This window comes from Microcaecilia unicolor, chromosome 12 (assembly GCF_901765095.1).
Source record: "Microcaecilia unicolor chromosome 12, aMicUni1.1, whole genome shotgun sequence".
Classification (NCBI taxonomy): Eukaryota; Metazoa; Chordata; class Amphibia; order Gymnophiona; family Siphonopidae; genus Microcaecilia; species Microcaecilia unicolor.
Genome location: NC_044042.1, coordinates 20,590,142 through 20,604,146, shown reverse-complemented (window position 1 = coordinate 20,604,146; position 14,005 = coordinate 20,590,142). Strand labels below are relative to the sequence as shown.

The 14,005-nt window shown below is 45.1% G+C and overlaps 1 protein-coding gene across 1 annotated transcript in view; it reads right to left on the bottom strand.

Annotated features, from left to right (window-relative positions):
- TULP1 (TUB like protein 1) overlaps window positions 1-12,647 on the bottom strand; it is a 44,713-nt gene extending 32,066 nt beyond the window's left edge. Inside the window, exons 1-3 of the mRNA XM_030221656.1 lie at window positions 12,638-12,647; window positions 12,447-12,563; window positions 204-311 (exon numbers count right to left, since the gene is read on the bottom strand). Coding sequence (XP_030077516.1) covers window positions 204-311; window positions 12,447-12,563; window positions 12,638-12,647 — 235 coding nt within the window. The remainder of the gene's footprint in view (window positions 1-203; window positions 312-12,446; window positions 12,564-12,637) is intronic.
- Between the last annotated feature and the right edge of the window lie 1,358 nt (window positions 12,648-14,005).

Below are 14,005 nucleotides of genomic sequence, written 5' to 3'. Positions count from 1 at the left end.
TTGGGTTTATTTGGAGAAGATTTGCTGAGCGTTAGATGGGACCATACTGACCCAGAGGAGAGAAGAAAACGGACTTCCTGGAGCTGGACTCACCTTGAAGACGGCTTCAGAAAAGCAAATAATTAAATGCAATCCAATTGTCAATTCAATGAGAATGTGTTGTGCACATAGCAGCAGTGATATAGGATATTAATGGTTTTAACCTTTTTTTCCAGCTTTTCCTTCCTTCTCCCCATTCACTCGAAACATGGATGCCGAATCCTTCTTTGTTTTAATGCCTTTGGCCATTGCTTCCAAGTCATCCTTTTCCCCTGATTGAAAAAATGAAGAGAGAAATAAATGGACAGAAACAAAGGCAGGTATAAAAGCAAGGAAGAGAGCAGAGGGGGGAAAGAAAGGCTGACTGGGTGGAAATGGAGCTAACCTGAAAGAGGTGAGAGGCAAGAGATTCAGCAAAGAGCGGGGAGATGGCAGAGACTGGCAAATCATCATCATTAAATGACAGCTGCGATATAAAGATTTAGCAGCTCTGCTGGGCCAGCTCTCCTGGGCTCAACTTTTCTCTCTCTTTCTCTCATGTTACTTTCCAAAGGAAAAGAAGGCATATGACTAGAATGGATCATTTTGTTTTGGACCAGGGTCCTTCCACTTTGAATCATCTCATGTACAGGAGGTAAATGGATTACCCAAAGGGAACAAACGTGAAATGCCAGGGGCATAAGTTAGAAAAAAAGGAAGCATGTGGAAGCCTCGCCTCACCCTATGCTTGGAACAACCTTCCTGAGCCCTTACGCCAAGCCCCCTCCCTGCCCATCTTCAAGTCTTTGCTTAAAACCCACCTCTTCAATGCTGCATTCGGCACCTAACTCTTACCGTTCAGTAAATCCAGACTGCCCCCAATTTGACCGCCCCTATCGGACTGTCCGTTCACTTGTCTCTTAGATTGTAAGCTCCTTGAGCAGGGACCGTCCCTCTATGTTAAATTGTACAGCGCTGCGTAACCCTAGTAGCGCTTTAGAAATGTTAAGTAGTAGTAGTAGTAGTAGTAAAGGCAAAGAGGAATATTGGCTTCGGCACTTCCTATGCCAGGTAAACCTCTGGCAGAAAGTGCCTGCTACACAGTGCAATCTCCACCTTGATGCCCTTGTTTTGCACTGCCTGCCTGCGATGTCTGTCCTGTTGGAAGCCTGTACTGCTGCCACCTTTTCTTTCTAACACAGGGGGAACGAGGGGCAGGAGCAGGTGAATGTTAGCAGTCAGGATCTCCAGCTTACAGGTATTGGAGTATTGTGTTTAGTTCTGGAGGCCGTATCTTGCAAAGGACATAAAAAAGTTTGAAGCGGTTCAGGGAAAAGTGACCAAAATGCTATGGGGTTTTCGTTGCAAGACGTTTGAGGAGAGACTTGAGAGACAGAGATGATATGGTACGGACGTTCCAATATTTGAAAGGTATTAATTTACAAACAAACCTTTTCCAGAGACAGGAAGGTGGTAGAACTAGAGGACATGAATTGAGGTTACATGGGGGCGGACTCAAGAATAATGTCAGGAAGTACTTTTTCATGGATGAGGGTGGTAGATACTTGGAATGCCCTCCCGCGGTAGGTTTTGGAGATGAAAATGGTAACAAAATTCAAAAATGCATGGGATAAACACAATTACTCTCAGGGGCGTACTGAGAGCGATCTGGGCACTTGGGCAGTTAGGGTGATCTGGGCACCCCCCACCACCATGTTGCTGCCTCCTCACATTGCTGCCGTCCCCCTTCCACACATCACAGTCCCCCGAGCCTCGGTGGACCCTTCCTGGTCCTACCTGCTGGTCTAGTGGCTTCTTTGGGGGCAGGAAAGAACCCCACTCTTTCCTGTCCACTACCGCTATTCTGCCCGGTGCCGCCTTATTTTCATAATGGCGGCCGAGACTTCCCATGGTAGTCTTGTGGGTCTCAATAGTCTCATGAGACTGTCGCAGGGAGTCTCGGCAGTCATTTTTAAAACTCAGCAGCGCCGGGCAGAATAGCGGCAGCAGGCAGGAAAGAATGTTCTTCTTTCCTGACCCCCCCTCCCCCAAAGGTAGGGTTACCATATGTCCGATTTTACCCAGACATGTCCTCTTTTTGAGGACATGGCTGGGCAACCGGGCGGGATTTCCGGACAAACGGGCAGGCTGATGGGCGGGCCTAATGGTGTCCTATCCCCTCCCCTTACCTTACTCTACTGCCCTGGTGGTCTAGTGACCTCTTCGGGGCAGGAAAGAGCCCTCTCATTCCTGCCCGGAGCACTGCCCTGCATTCTCTCTCTTCCCCTTGCAATGCTGATGGTCCTGGCGCCGATTCAAAATGGTCACCAAGAGTTATCGCGGCCTCGGTCTTGTGAGGCCACGTCAACTCTCGGCGGCCATTTTGAATCAGCACCGGGACCGTCAGCATTGCAAAGGGAAGAGAAAGATTGCAGGGCAGCACTCTGGGCAGGACAGAGGGGGCTCTTTCCTGCCCCAAAGAGGTCACTACACCACCAGGGCAGTAGAGTAAGGTAAGGGGAGGGGACTAGGGGATAGGACACCCTTAGGGGGATGTGGGGGGCGGGGCAGGGGGTGGGGTGAGATGGGGCGATACATGACAGGGGGTGGGGTGGGGCAGGGCAGGGCAGGGCATGTGTCCTCTTTTTGGGGGGACCAAATATGGTAACCCTACCCAGAGGCCATTAGACTACCAGGCCCTTGAAGGTAGGATTGATGGGGGGGGGGGGGGGGGGAGTGTTATAGTGTGCAGCAGTGGTGGTAACTGAGCAGAGCCTCTAGGCCCCCTAGAGCCTCTGCCTGGTTGCCTGAATGTTCAGTCCGCCCCTGTCTACTCTCCACGCCCAAACACGCCGCAGCACTAAAAAGTATTTAATATTTTTTAGCACGGGACTTGCGCAAACTGATCCAAGAACTACCATGGAATACTTGAGGTAGTGTCTTTTAGCGTGTGGTAAACATGTGTTAGTGCTTACCGCCACTTAGTAAAAGGGCCCAAAAAATCTGTTTAAAATCAACATGTGATTCCAGAGAGAAAGCTTTAGAAATGGTTTGTGCCCTGTTAAACAAAAGCCCATCTCTTCTTCTTATAAAGTATAAAAATGTGAGAAAGGAAACTGACCCAGACTTAGGCACTGACATGTAGAGTAGCCTGGGTTTGGGTCTTCAACATCTTTGTCCAGTTGAGGAAGTAGAGCTCAGGTTCCCTGGGAGGAAGGCGTCCCAGTCATTGCCCAATGGTGACACCTAGTGGCAGGAATTGGTGCATTCATGGCTTCCAGACTGGACTTAAATAAGGTTAGGAAGGGTTATAAGCAAAATAGTAGAAAAGTTCTCTGGGTGGTTGATTATGAGCGAGGGCCACGATCCCAGGCCTGATTCCGATTAAACTGGAAGCCCAAAGAAGTAAGAGAAACTATTGAGCTCAGGAAAAGACAGAAAGGGTAAGACCTAAACAACTAATATTTGAGGTTTCTAATGGTCCTGTACCTTCATTGTCACTGGTTCTCATAAAAAATTTCTTTTCTATCACCTGAGACACCAACAGGCTGAACTACTAGTAACTTGCAACTGTCACTTAACCCTCCATTGCCTCAGGTACAGACTTAGATTGTGAGCCCTCCAGGGACAAGGAAATACTCAGTGTACCTAAATGTGGCTCACCTTGACCTGCTACTGAAAAAGGTATGAGCAAAATCCAAATAAATAAACAAACTGTGAACGAGGAAAGGAACAGTGAGAGAAGTCTGCTCAGTCACTCAGAAAACAGGTCTCAATGCCCGTCCTCACGGCTCCCAGACAGGAAACCACAACACATAGTAACATAGTAAATGACGGCAGATAAAGACCTGAATGGTCCATCCAGTCTGCCCAACAAGATAATCCGAGTTTGATTTTGTTGGAATGTATTGTATTTTACATGCATTGCCTGTCACCTATTATTTCTCTGTGATTACTCTGTGACCTCTGATGTGAATTACTTAGAGAGGTCACACAGCTATGCAACTTCCTGTGGGGGTTAGATGCAGCACATGCAGCACATGGAGCACATGGAGCTCATGATCTCTCCTAACCTGAGAGGATCTATGGTGGTGTGAGCATCCATTACCATCTAAGCACATGGAAGGAGCTGATAATACAAATGTATAGTAATATGTATATATAAGCCTGTCTGATTATAATCTAACTACAAACTGTGAGTAAACAGATGTTTTGTTACTTCAACTTTAAAGTGACTCAGCAGTGAATTATTCAGGGGTGAATGAGAGAGAGATGAAGAAAGAAATTAACATTTCTAAAGCTGAAGCTGTGTGTACTAAGATCTGCTAATTATTTACTACAAATAATCCAACAAAAGGGTTATGGGCCCAGGAATTGAAAAAGAAGAGAAATATTACCAGGCAGAAAAAAAGGCCACATTTTTCTCTTAAGTTTTAAAGGAAAGATTCAGTCTGTCTCTCTCTCCCCCCACACAGCAGACAGAAGGCTAAGAAAATGGCTGAGGGAAGAAATTCACCATTTTTCTATTCTCTCAAGGTGCCTAAATTAACTGAGTTTAATTATCAGAAGTGGGAACTAAGATTCATAAGTCTCCTTCGAGCAAAAGGATTAAATATATGCTTAGACCAAGACAGAACAGCTGAAAATATGGCTGAATGGGACAATGCAAACTATTATGTGAAGTGCATGCTTTTGGAAGCTCTCTCAGAGAAACAAGCCATATTAGTGGAGGGAAAAGATACACCAAAGGACATTTTATATAAACTGAGAACTATGTATGCAACTACATATGCAAAGCAGCAACCAATTTGGTTGGCAGAGTTGAATGAAACCAAATTAAGGGATAAAAGTAAATGTAATGATCACATTATGCATCTTATGTCTTCATTTCAAAAGTTAGAACTTTCTGGAATTCCCATGTGTGATGCATTGAAAAGAGCATTTCTTTTTACCTCACTATCAAAGAAGTTTGATGTTTTTAGGTCTGTAAATGAGGCCATTGAAGGGCAATCTTTTGAACAGGCAACATCAAAACTAAGGCAGGAATGCATAATAAATGATTCTGAGGAGATGTGTTCTCAAAGTCAGTCAGAGAGAAATGAAACAAATTTCTTGGCAAAGAACAGAGGAAGGCGGAGCTATGGGAAAACTCCACCCAAGGGCAAGCTGATTTGCTACTCATGTGGAAAGGAGGGACATGTATCTAAATGGTGTAAGGAAACACAAAACACTCCCTCTAGCTCACCTAAGCCAATGGAACTAAAGAATTGTCAAACCAGGAAATGTATGAAGGACAAAGATAAACACAAGGGCTTTCTAATGGCAGAAAAATCTTTGACTATGGTAAATAATAATTCAAATGAAAGTACTTGGATTTTGGATTCGGGGAGCACATGCCATTTAACCAATTGTAAAGATTTCTTTCAGGAAATGTGTCCAGAAGAAGGTATTCTTAAAACTGCAAACGCAGGGACTGCTAAGATCCAAGCAAAAGGTATTGGATTCTTAAAATGCAAAGTGTCTAATGAAGTTAAAGAAATTCCTGTAAGTGATGTCTTGTATATTCCCCAAGCAGTTTGTAATATGCTTAGTGTATCTACATTAGATAAGAAGGGATTTGCGATTCATTTTGAAAACAGTAAGTGCACAATCTCTAAAAATGATGAAGTGTATGCTGAAGCTTTTATGCATAATGATGTTTATAAACTGAGCATTTCAGGTGAAGCCTCACATATGGTGCAAGTAAGGAAGAATGATGGTAAATGTAGTCCGGAAATCTGGCACCGCCGCCTGGGACATCGTGATTTTAAGGTGATCCAGGATCTTTACAGTAAGCAACTAGCCACCGGCATTCAGATAAGTGCAGATGCTGGTAAAATGGAGAAATGCATAGACTGTGTTACTCAAAAAGGTGTAAGACCCTCATTTCCTGCATACACAGGAAATAGGAGTAATAAAGTGCTGGACTTAATACACAGTGACTTATGTGGACCGTTTAATATCCCATCATTGGGAAATAACAGATTTGTGCTAATATTCTTGGATGATTTCTCTAGATATTGTGTGGCCTATTTGCTGAAAGAAAAAAGTCAAGTCACAGACATGCTGAAGAAATACGTAGCCATGGTGAGCAATAAATTTGAAAGAAAACCAAAGGTTCTTCAGACCGACAATGGTGGTGAGTTCACTTCACAAAGCATGCGCACATTTCTAGAACAAGAAGGCATTCAGCATATCACAACAGTAGCTTATACACCAGAGCAAAATTCTGTTGCAGAGAGAAAATTTAGGTCACTTGTGGAAATGACCAGATGTATGCTGTCAGATAGCAATCTCCCTAAAAGACTATGGGGGGAAGCCATTCTCACAGCAGTGTACCTACAAAACAGAATGCCAACTAAAGGCGCTGAGCGCACACCACATGAGACATGGCATGGTAGGAAGCCAAACCTTTCACACATAAGAACATTTGGAAGTACAGCATATGCTCATGTACCAAAGCAAAGAAGGCATAAGCTGGATTCCACAACAGAAAGGGGCATTTTAGTTGGCTATGCTCCAGGACACAAAGGATATAGAATTTTGAATCTGAAAACTGGCATTGTTGGCATAAGACATGTTACATATTTTGATGAAAACAAAAGGGTTGATAAAGGCTGGATTATCCCAGATGAGCCTTATCATCCAGAATATGAAACTAGAACCATAATAGACATGCCAGTGTATATAAATGCCATACCAAGGCAGATGTCTGAAAGCAACTCACCTGTATCTAACGAGGAACAGGCAGAGGAAACAGACACAGAAAGGATCATTGAAGAAGACAGTACAGTTGGAGAAGGGGAATCAATTGGAGAAGAACTCTCAGATTTAGAGGATGCGGAAAGGTCAGACCAACCTGTAGTCAGACGCTCATCCAGGGAAAACAAAGGTGTTCCACCCCCAAGACTGTCTTACCTAACAAAGTCAGCAGAAGCTCAAGAGCCCTTAACATGGGATGAGATTGAGAAAATGCCAGCAGAAGAAGCTGCTGAATGGCATAAAGCTGCACAAGAAGAAATTGATGCATTGGATAAAAATAATACTTGGATTCTTACAAAATTACCTCCTGGCAAGAAAGCTATAGGATGCAAATGGGTATTCAAGTTAAAAAGGAATGCACAAGGAAAAGTGGAAAGGTATAAAGCCAGATTAGTGGCAAAGGGATATCTTCAAAAATATGGAGAAGATTTTGATGAAGTGTTTGCACCTGTAGTGAAACACACGACAATCAGAACACTTCTGAGCATTGCAGTCTCAAAAGGCATGCAAGTCAAACACATTGATGTGAAAACAGCGTTTCTTCATGGAGAAATAACTGAAGACTTGTACATGGAACAACCAACAGGTTTCATAAATACAAAACAAAGACAGCTAGTGTGTAAATTAAACAAAGGTCTTTATGGATTAAAGCAAAGTGCAAAATGTTGGAATGATAAATTGCATGAAATATTGACAAATTTAGGATTTAAGCAAGGTGAAGCAGATAAATGCTTGTACACTAGGTGCACAAATGGACAATATGCATACATTTTAGCTTTTGTTGATGATCTGCTCATTGCAAGCAAAAGTGAGCAAGAGTACAAGGACATTGTAAAGTGTTTAAACCAGAATGTTGAGATAAAAGAACTGGGTAATGTGTCATACTATCTTGGTATAGAAATTGAGAAACAAAATGATGGTTCTTATCTTCTAAGCCAGAAGCAGAAAATAAATGAGCTTATTGAAAGTTTAGGTATGCAAGATGCCCAAGTTGTAAGCACTCCCATGATCACTGATTTTCTGAAGGATGAAACAGTAAGAGAACCTTTACCAGATAACATCCAATATAGATCAGCCATAGGTAAGCTTTTATATCTAGCTACCACATACAGGGCTGATATAGCAAATGCAGTAGGAATTTTGAGCAGAAGGGTCAGCTCACCTACCAAATCAGATTGGACTGCAGTTAAAAGGATGGTAAGGTATTTAAAGGGTACCATTGATTGTAAATTAAAGATTTCAGCCAATAGTAATCCAAAACTAATATGTTACTGTGATTCAGATTGGGCAGGGGATCATTCTGATTATAAATCCACAAGTGGATATGTGTTTATGTATGGAAATGTACAAATTTCATGGGCCAGTCATAAACAAAGTATTGTGAGTTTGTCTTCTACAGAAGCTGAATATGTGGCTGTATCGGAAGCGTGCAGAGAACTGATGTGGATTGAAAAACTTTTGCTGGATTTCGGAATAGCTGAAAAGAGACCAATCCAGATAATGGAAGATAATCAGAGCTGCATCCGACTGTCACAGAATGACAAGGTTCAGTCACGCACCAAGCACATCGCAACGAAATACCACAACGTGCGAGAGTTGGCAAAAGAAGGGGTCATCAGTCTACACTATTGTCACACCAGTGAGATGACAGCTGACATCATGACCAAACCGTTACCCAGAGAACATTTTGTGAATCTGCGTATAAAGCTTGGACTTTGTATGAATAAATAATTGCATGACAGTTATGCATGAGAAGGGGTTTGTTGGAATGTATTGTATTTTACATGCATTGCCTGTCACCTATTATTTCTCTGTGATTACTCTGTGACCTCTGATGTGAATTACTTAGAGAGGTCACACAGCTATGCAACTTCCTGTGGGGGTTAGATGCAGCACATGCAGCACATGGAGCACATGGAGCTCATGATCTCTCCTAACCTGAGAGGATCTATGGTGGTGTGAGCATCCATTACCATCTAAGCACATGGAAGGAGCTGATAATACAAATGTATAGTAATATGTATATATAAGCCTGTCTGATTATAATCTAACTACAAACTGTGAGTAAACAGATGTTTTGTTACTTCAACTTTAAAGTGACTCAGCAGTGAATTATTCAGGGGTGAATGAGAGAGAGATGAAGAAAGAAATTAACATTTCTAAAGCTGAAGCTGTGTGTACTAAGATCTGCTAATTATTTACTACAAATAATCCAACAGATTTGTCCCTACTACTACTACTTAACATTTCTAGAGCGCTACTAGGGTTACGCAGCGCTGTACAAAATAAACAAAGAAGGACGGTCCCTGCTCAAAGGAGCTTACAATCTAAAGAACGAAATGTCAAGTTGGGCAGTCTAGATTTCCTGGGTAGAGGTGTAGAGGTTAGGTGCCGAAGGCGACGTTGAAGAGGTGGGCTTTAAGCAGAGATTTGAAGATGGGCAGGGAGGGGGCCTGGCGTATGGGCTCGGGGAGTTTGTTCCACACGTGGGGTGAGGCGAGGCAGAAAGGGCGGAGCCTGGAGTTGGCGGTGGTGGAGAAGGGTACTGAAAGGAGGGATTTGTCTTGAGAGCGGAGGTTACAGGTAGGAACGTAAGGGGAGATGAGAGTTGAGAGGTAAGGAGGGGCTGCAGATCGAGTACATTTGTAGGTTAGTAGCAGAAGCTTGAATTGAATTGAATTGTCCCTGCCTTTCTCCACCGGCATCGCCACCCAATGTCCGCTAAGATTCCGTGGATCCATTCCTTTGTGTTTATCCCATGCATGTTTGAATTCCATTACCTCTCCTGGCTTCAATCTGGTCTGAACATGTGGAGCTGTGGCCTGGGCTGCATTTAGGTAAACAGGGCCATTGCCTGGGGTGCCACATGGTCCTCTGCTGACCTCACGTCCCCTTCTGTCCCAAGTGTGTGCAAACCTGGCGCACTGTATGGCACCCAGCTGGCTCCTGTCTCTGAAGAGGATATAATTACCTAGGCCAGGCACACCTTACCCACTGCCCAGTGTGCTACCCACCCCAGAGTCAGCCCTGAGATTATAGGGACTGGCATGATTTAGACCATACTGAAGCTGGCAGAAGAGACACTATTTCATTTTACATCCTTTTATTTACTTTCTATACCACTTACACAGTCTAAAAATCAGGGCCACCGAGAGGGAGGGACAGGGGGGACAAAATTCCCCAGGCTCGGGCCTCCGGGGGGGGCCCGGCGCTGCTGCCGCAGTCTGGCCTGCCCGCCCGCCCTCCATCGCTCCCTGGCATTGAATTTAAGCGCCTGACCTTCAAAGGCGCAGCAAGCAGCGGCAGACCACTCCTTCCTTACGTGTCCCGCCCTCGCCTGACGTAACTTCCGCGAGGGCGGGACACAGAAGGAAGGAGTGGTCTGCCGCTGCTTGCTGCACTTTCGAAGGTGAGGCACTTAAGGTCAGTACAATGGGCCCGGGGGTGGAGAGAAGGCCCGGTGGCGGGTGAAGGGGGGGGGGGGTCCGGCGACCTCAGGTGGGGGGGCCCCGGGGGCAGCCTTGTCCCGGGCCTGGCCAACCTGCTTATAATCGAACGAGAAAAACGCCCAAGTTCCGACCTAAATCGGGAGATGGATGTTTATCTCACAAAAACGAATAAAGCGGTATAATCGAAAGCCGATTTTGGACGTTTTCAACTGCACTCCGTCGCGGATGCGGACAAAGTTGATGGGGGCGTGTCAGAGGTGTGGCGAAGGCGGAACTGGGGCGTGCTTATCTGCCGAACAGAGATGGGCGCATTTCACCGATAATGGGAAAAAAGTATGCGTTTTTAGCTAGAATTTAGGACACTTTTCCTGGACCCTGTTTTTTCACGAATAAGGCCCCAAAAAGTGCCCTAAATGGCCAGATGACCACTGGAGGGAATCGGGGATGACCTCCCCTGACTCCCCCAGTGGTCACTAACCCCCTCCCACCACAAAAAATGAAGTTTCACAACTTTTTATTTTCACCCTCAAATGTCATACCCAGCTCCCTGACAGCAGTATGCAGGTCACTGGAGCAGTTGTTAGGGGGTGCAGTGGACTTCAGGCAGGTGGACCCAGGCCCATCCCCCCTACTTGTTACACTTGTGCTGCTTAATGCTGAGTCCTCCACCCCCCCCCAAACCCACTGTACCCACATGTAGGTGCCCCCCTTCACCCCTTAGGGCTATAGTAATGGTGTAGACTTGTGGGTGGTGGGTTTTGAGGGGGATTTGGGGGGCTCAACACACAAGGGAAGGGTGCTATGCACCTGGGAGCTCTTTTACCTTTTTTTTTGTTTTTGTAAAAGTGCCCCCTAGGGTGCCCGGTTGGTGTCCTGGCATGTAAGGGGGACCAGTGCACTACGACTCCTGGCCCCTCCCATGAACAAATGCCTTGGATTTATTCGTTTTTGAGCTGGGCGCTTTCATTTTCCATTATCGCTGAAAAACAAAAACGCCCAGCTCACAAATTGTCGAATAAAACATGGACGTCTATTTTTTTTGAAAATACGGTTCGGTCCGCCCCTTCACGGACCCGTTCTCGGAGATAAACGCCCATGGAGATAGACGTTTTTGTTCAATTATGCCCCTCCAAGTCTCTCGGCGGCCCTGCTAAAAATTACAATAAAACACAAAGATTGAAAGGAACTATAATATTGGTTAGGAAAGGGTAGGGTGTGCCTAATCATACAGCAAAAATGTAGTAAAGCAGAAATAAACTGAGTATAAGAAGAAACAACAAAAATTAAGGCAGTAGTTTGGCGAGAAAGCAAGATTGAAAAGTCAAGCCTTAAGGTCAATTTTAAACTGGTATAAAGAGGATTCAATTTCAGCACGAAGTGTTAAAGGCATGGAATTCCAGAGGGCAGGTGCAGTGAAATAGAAGCTCCATCTCTGGTAGAGTCTAGAATTGCTTGTTTGGGATTTGGAAGGACAAGGCGATGATCATTTTGAGAACAGAGGGAGCGTGAAGGGGCATAGGGGACGATAAGGGAGGATAAGTAATCAGGGTAGCCCACATGAAGGGCTTTGAAAGTAAGAAGAAGTGTTTTATATATGGTTCGTTGTTTAATGGGAGGCCGATGATGTTGTTGGAGTAGTGGAGAAACTTGATCTGTATGGTCCGCGTGGCAGAGAAGTCGGATGACGGTGTTCTGAAGAGTTTGAAGATTTTAAGGTGGATTTGGGACAAGCCAAATAGATAATGTTGCAATAGTCTATCTTGGAGGAAAAGAATGAAATGATGAGAGTGGAATGTGGCGTGATTAAAGTAACACCTAACTGAGCGCAACTGTCGTAGAATGAAAAAAGTCCTGACTTCATACAGCAGATGCAGGTAAGAAGTACTGCTCTCCTCCTGCTAACGAACCATGTCAAAGGGGAACAGAGGAGATCACGCTGAGACTGTGCTACCCTGGCACACCAAGGACATTGCTGCTGTCATTGCACCAGCTGAGAAGCACTGGGTTCATTGCAACTTTGTTGGTTGACATGGTATGGAAGTGCAGGTCTCCGAATCATCAGGCTAGCATGGTGAACCTCCTCTGGGGATGGCCTCTCATGCATATTGATTGTGGATATCATGACGGTTTGAGGGCACATATAGTAAGATCAGAGATTGATATAGGTGCTAGCCTGACCTCTCGGCTTCTTCTTTTCCTTGCTGCCCACAGAGGTATTGTCCTTGGAGGTCTTCTTCTTGTTTGCTTTCTTGGGGAGATCTTCTTTAGAATTCTTCTCCTCCTCCTCAGAGTCTCCTGTTGGGGTAACAATGGAAGGTTGGTTGGGATGCCCAAGACATATGAGAAGCACACAACTATGAATGACTAACTTTCTCCCATGGGATCACAACCTGGCACTTTCTGCCCTTACATCCAAAAAGAAAATAAGAAGAGGAGAATGTTAGTATACCTAGACTCAGTGATAGGGCTAGGTGTTTCTGTGGATTAGCACATGGACATTTCATATCAGAGAATTCAATCCTTTGACTAGTTCCTGAGTAGCTGATCTTTCTTGAGATTCCTGGTCACAGTGCAACTCAAAGTCCAGCACTAGGCATCATAGGCATCAGGGGCAGACAGAGTACTCTGGGCCCCTGGGCACTGAGACTACTCTGGGCCCCCTGCCATGCTGCTGCTGCCCCCCCCCACCATGCTGCTGTTGCTGCCACCACCGCTGCCCCCACCCCCACCGTGCTGCCTCCCTCCTACTGTGCTCCCCACCCACCTTGAAGGGCCCTGGTGGTCTAGTGGCTCTGGCTTCTTCGGGGGCAGGAAATAAATCTGCTCTTTCCTGCCCATCCTCTGCTCGGCGCAAAGTCATGTTTACAAAATGGCTGCCAAGACTTCTCACGGTAGTCTCGGTAGCCATTTTGCAACCAAGGAGAATAGTGGCAGCGGCCACTAGACCACCAGGGCCCCTTGGGGGCTGAAGTTTGCGGTGGTGGACAACCGGGCAGAGCCTCTGAGCCCTTGGGCACTGCCTGGTTGCCCGAATGGTTAGTCCACTCTGCTAGGCCTGATCTTCCGGGGTGTAATAGGAAACACAAAGAGTAACAGAGAAAGGAGGAACTCATGGAACCTGTCAAGAGCTAAGGAATTTAAATCAGAAGGAACCAAGCCTAGAGAATTTTGTGTACGTAATGTTTAAAAAGGGCAGAAGGATGTAGGAAGGTGAGAGAAGATTTTCAGGGACAGATAACACAAACTGACTTAGGAGAAACTTATCGTGGGCTGCCGTTAAGATGTTCTTTTATTGTTAACCCCAGTTATTAGTAACTGGACATCACTGCGTAAAATGAGATCTGTGCTTAAATAGCTTGAGCTACTGGTAGAATAACACATCTTAATGGTAGCCCACGTTGATAACTTTTCCCCTTAGTGTGAAGAGTTTCAGTTTCTGGTAACTAGAGCTGATATTGTGATTCCACCAATGCCGAAGAGCCAACCTCATCGGTGATGTCACAATGGCTTGATTGTAAAAAAAGTGGGAGATCGACCAAGGATACCAGAAACTGGAGGATGTTCGATAATACACAATTTATTAATAATTTGAAGACTCGACACAACGTCGTGTTTCGGCCGTCAGGCCTGCATCAGGAGTCTACTTTGTGAAGTGCTGCGTAGCAAAGGTGACGACAAGCCTTTTGAAGTTTTACAGCTAACTCTAAGACAAAATGATCCTTCAGATATAACGTTGT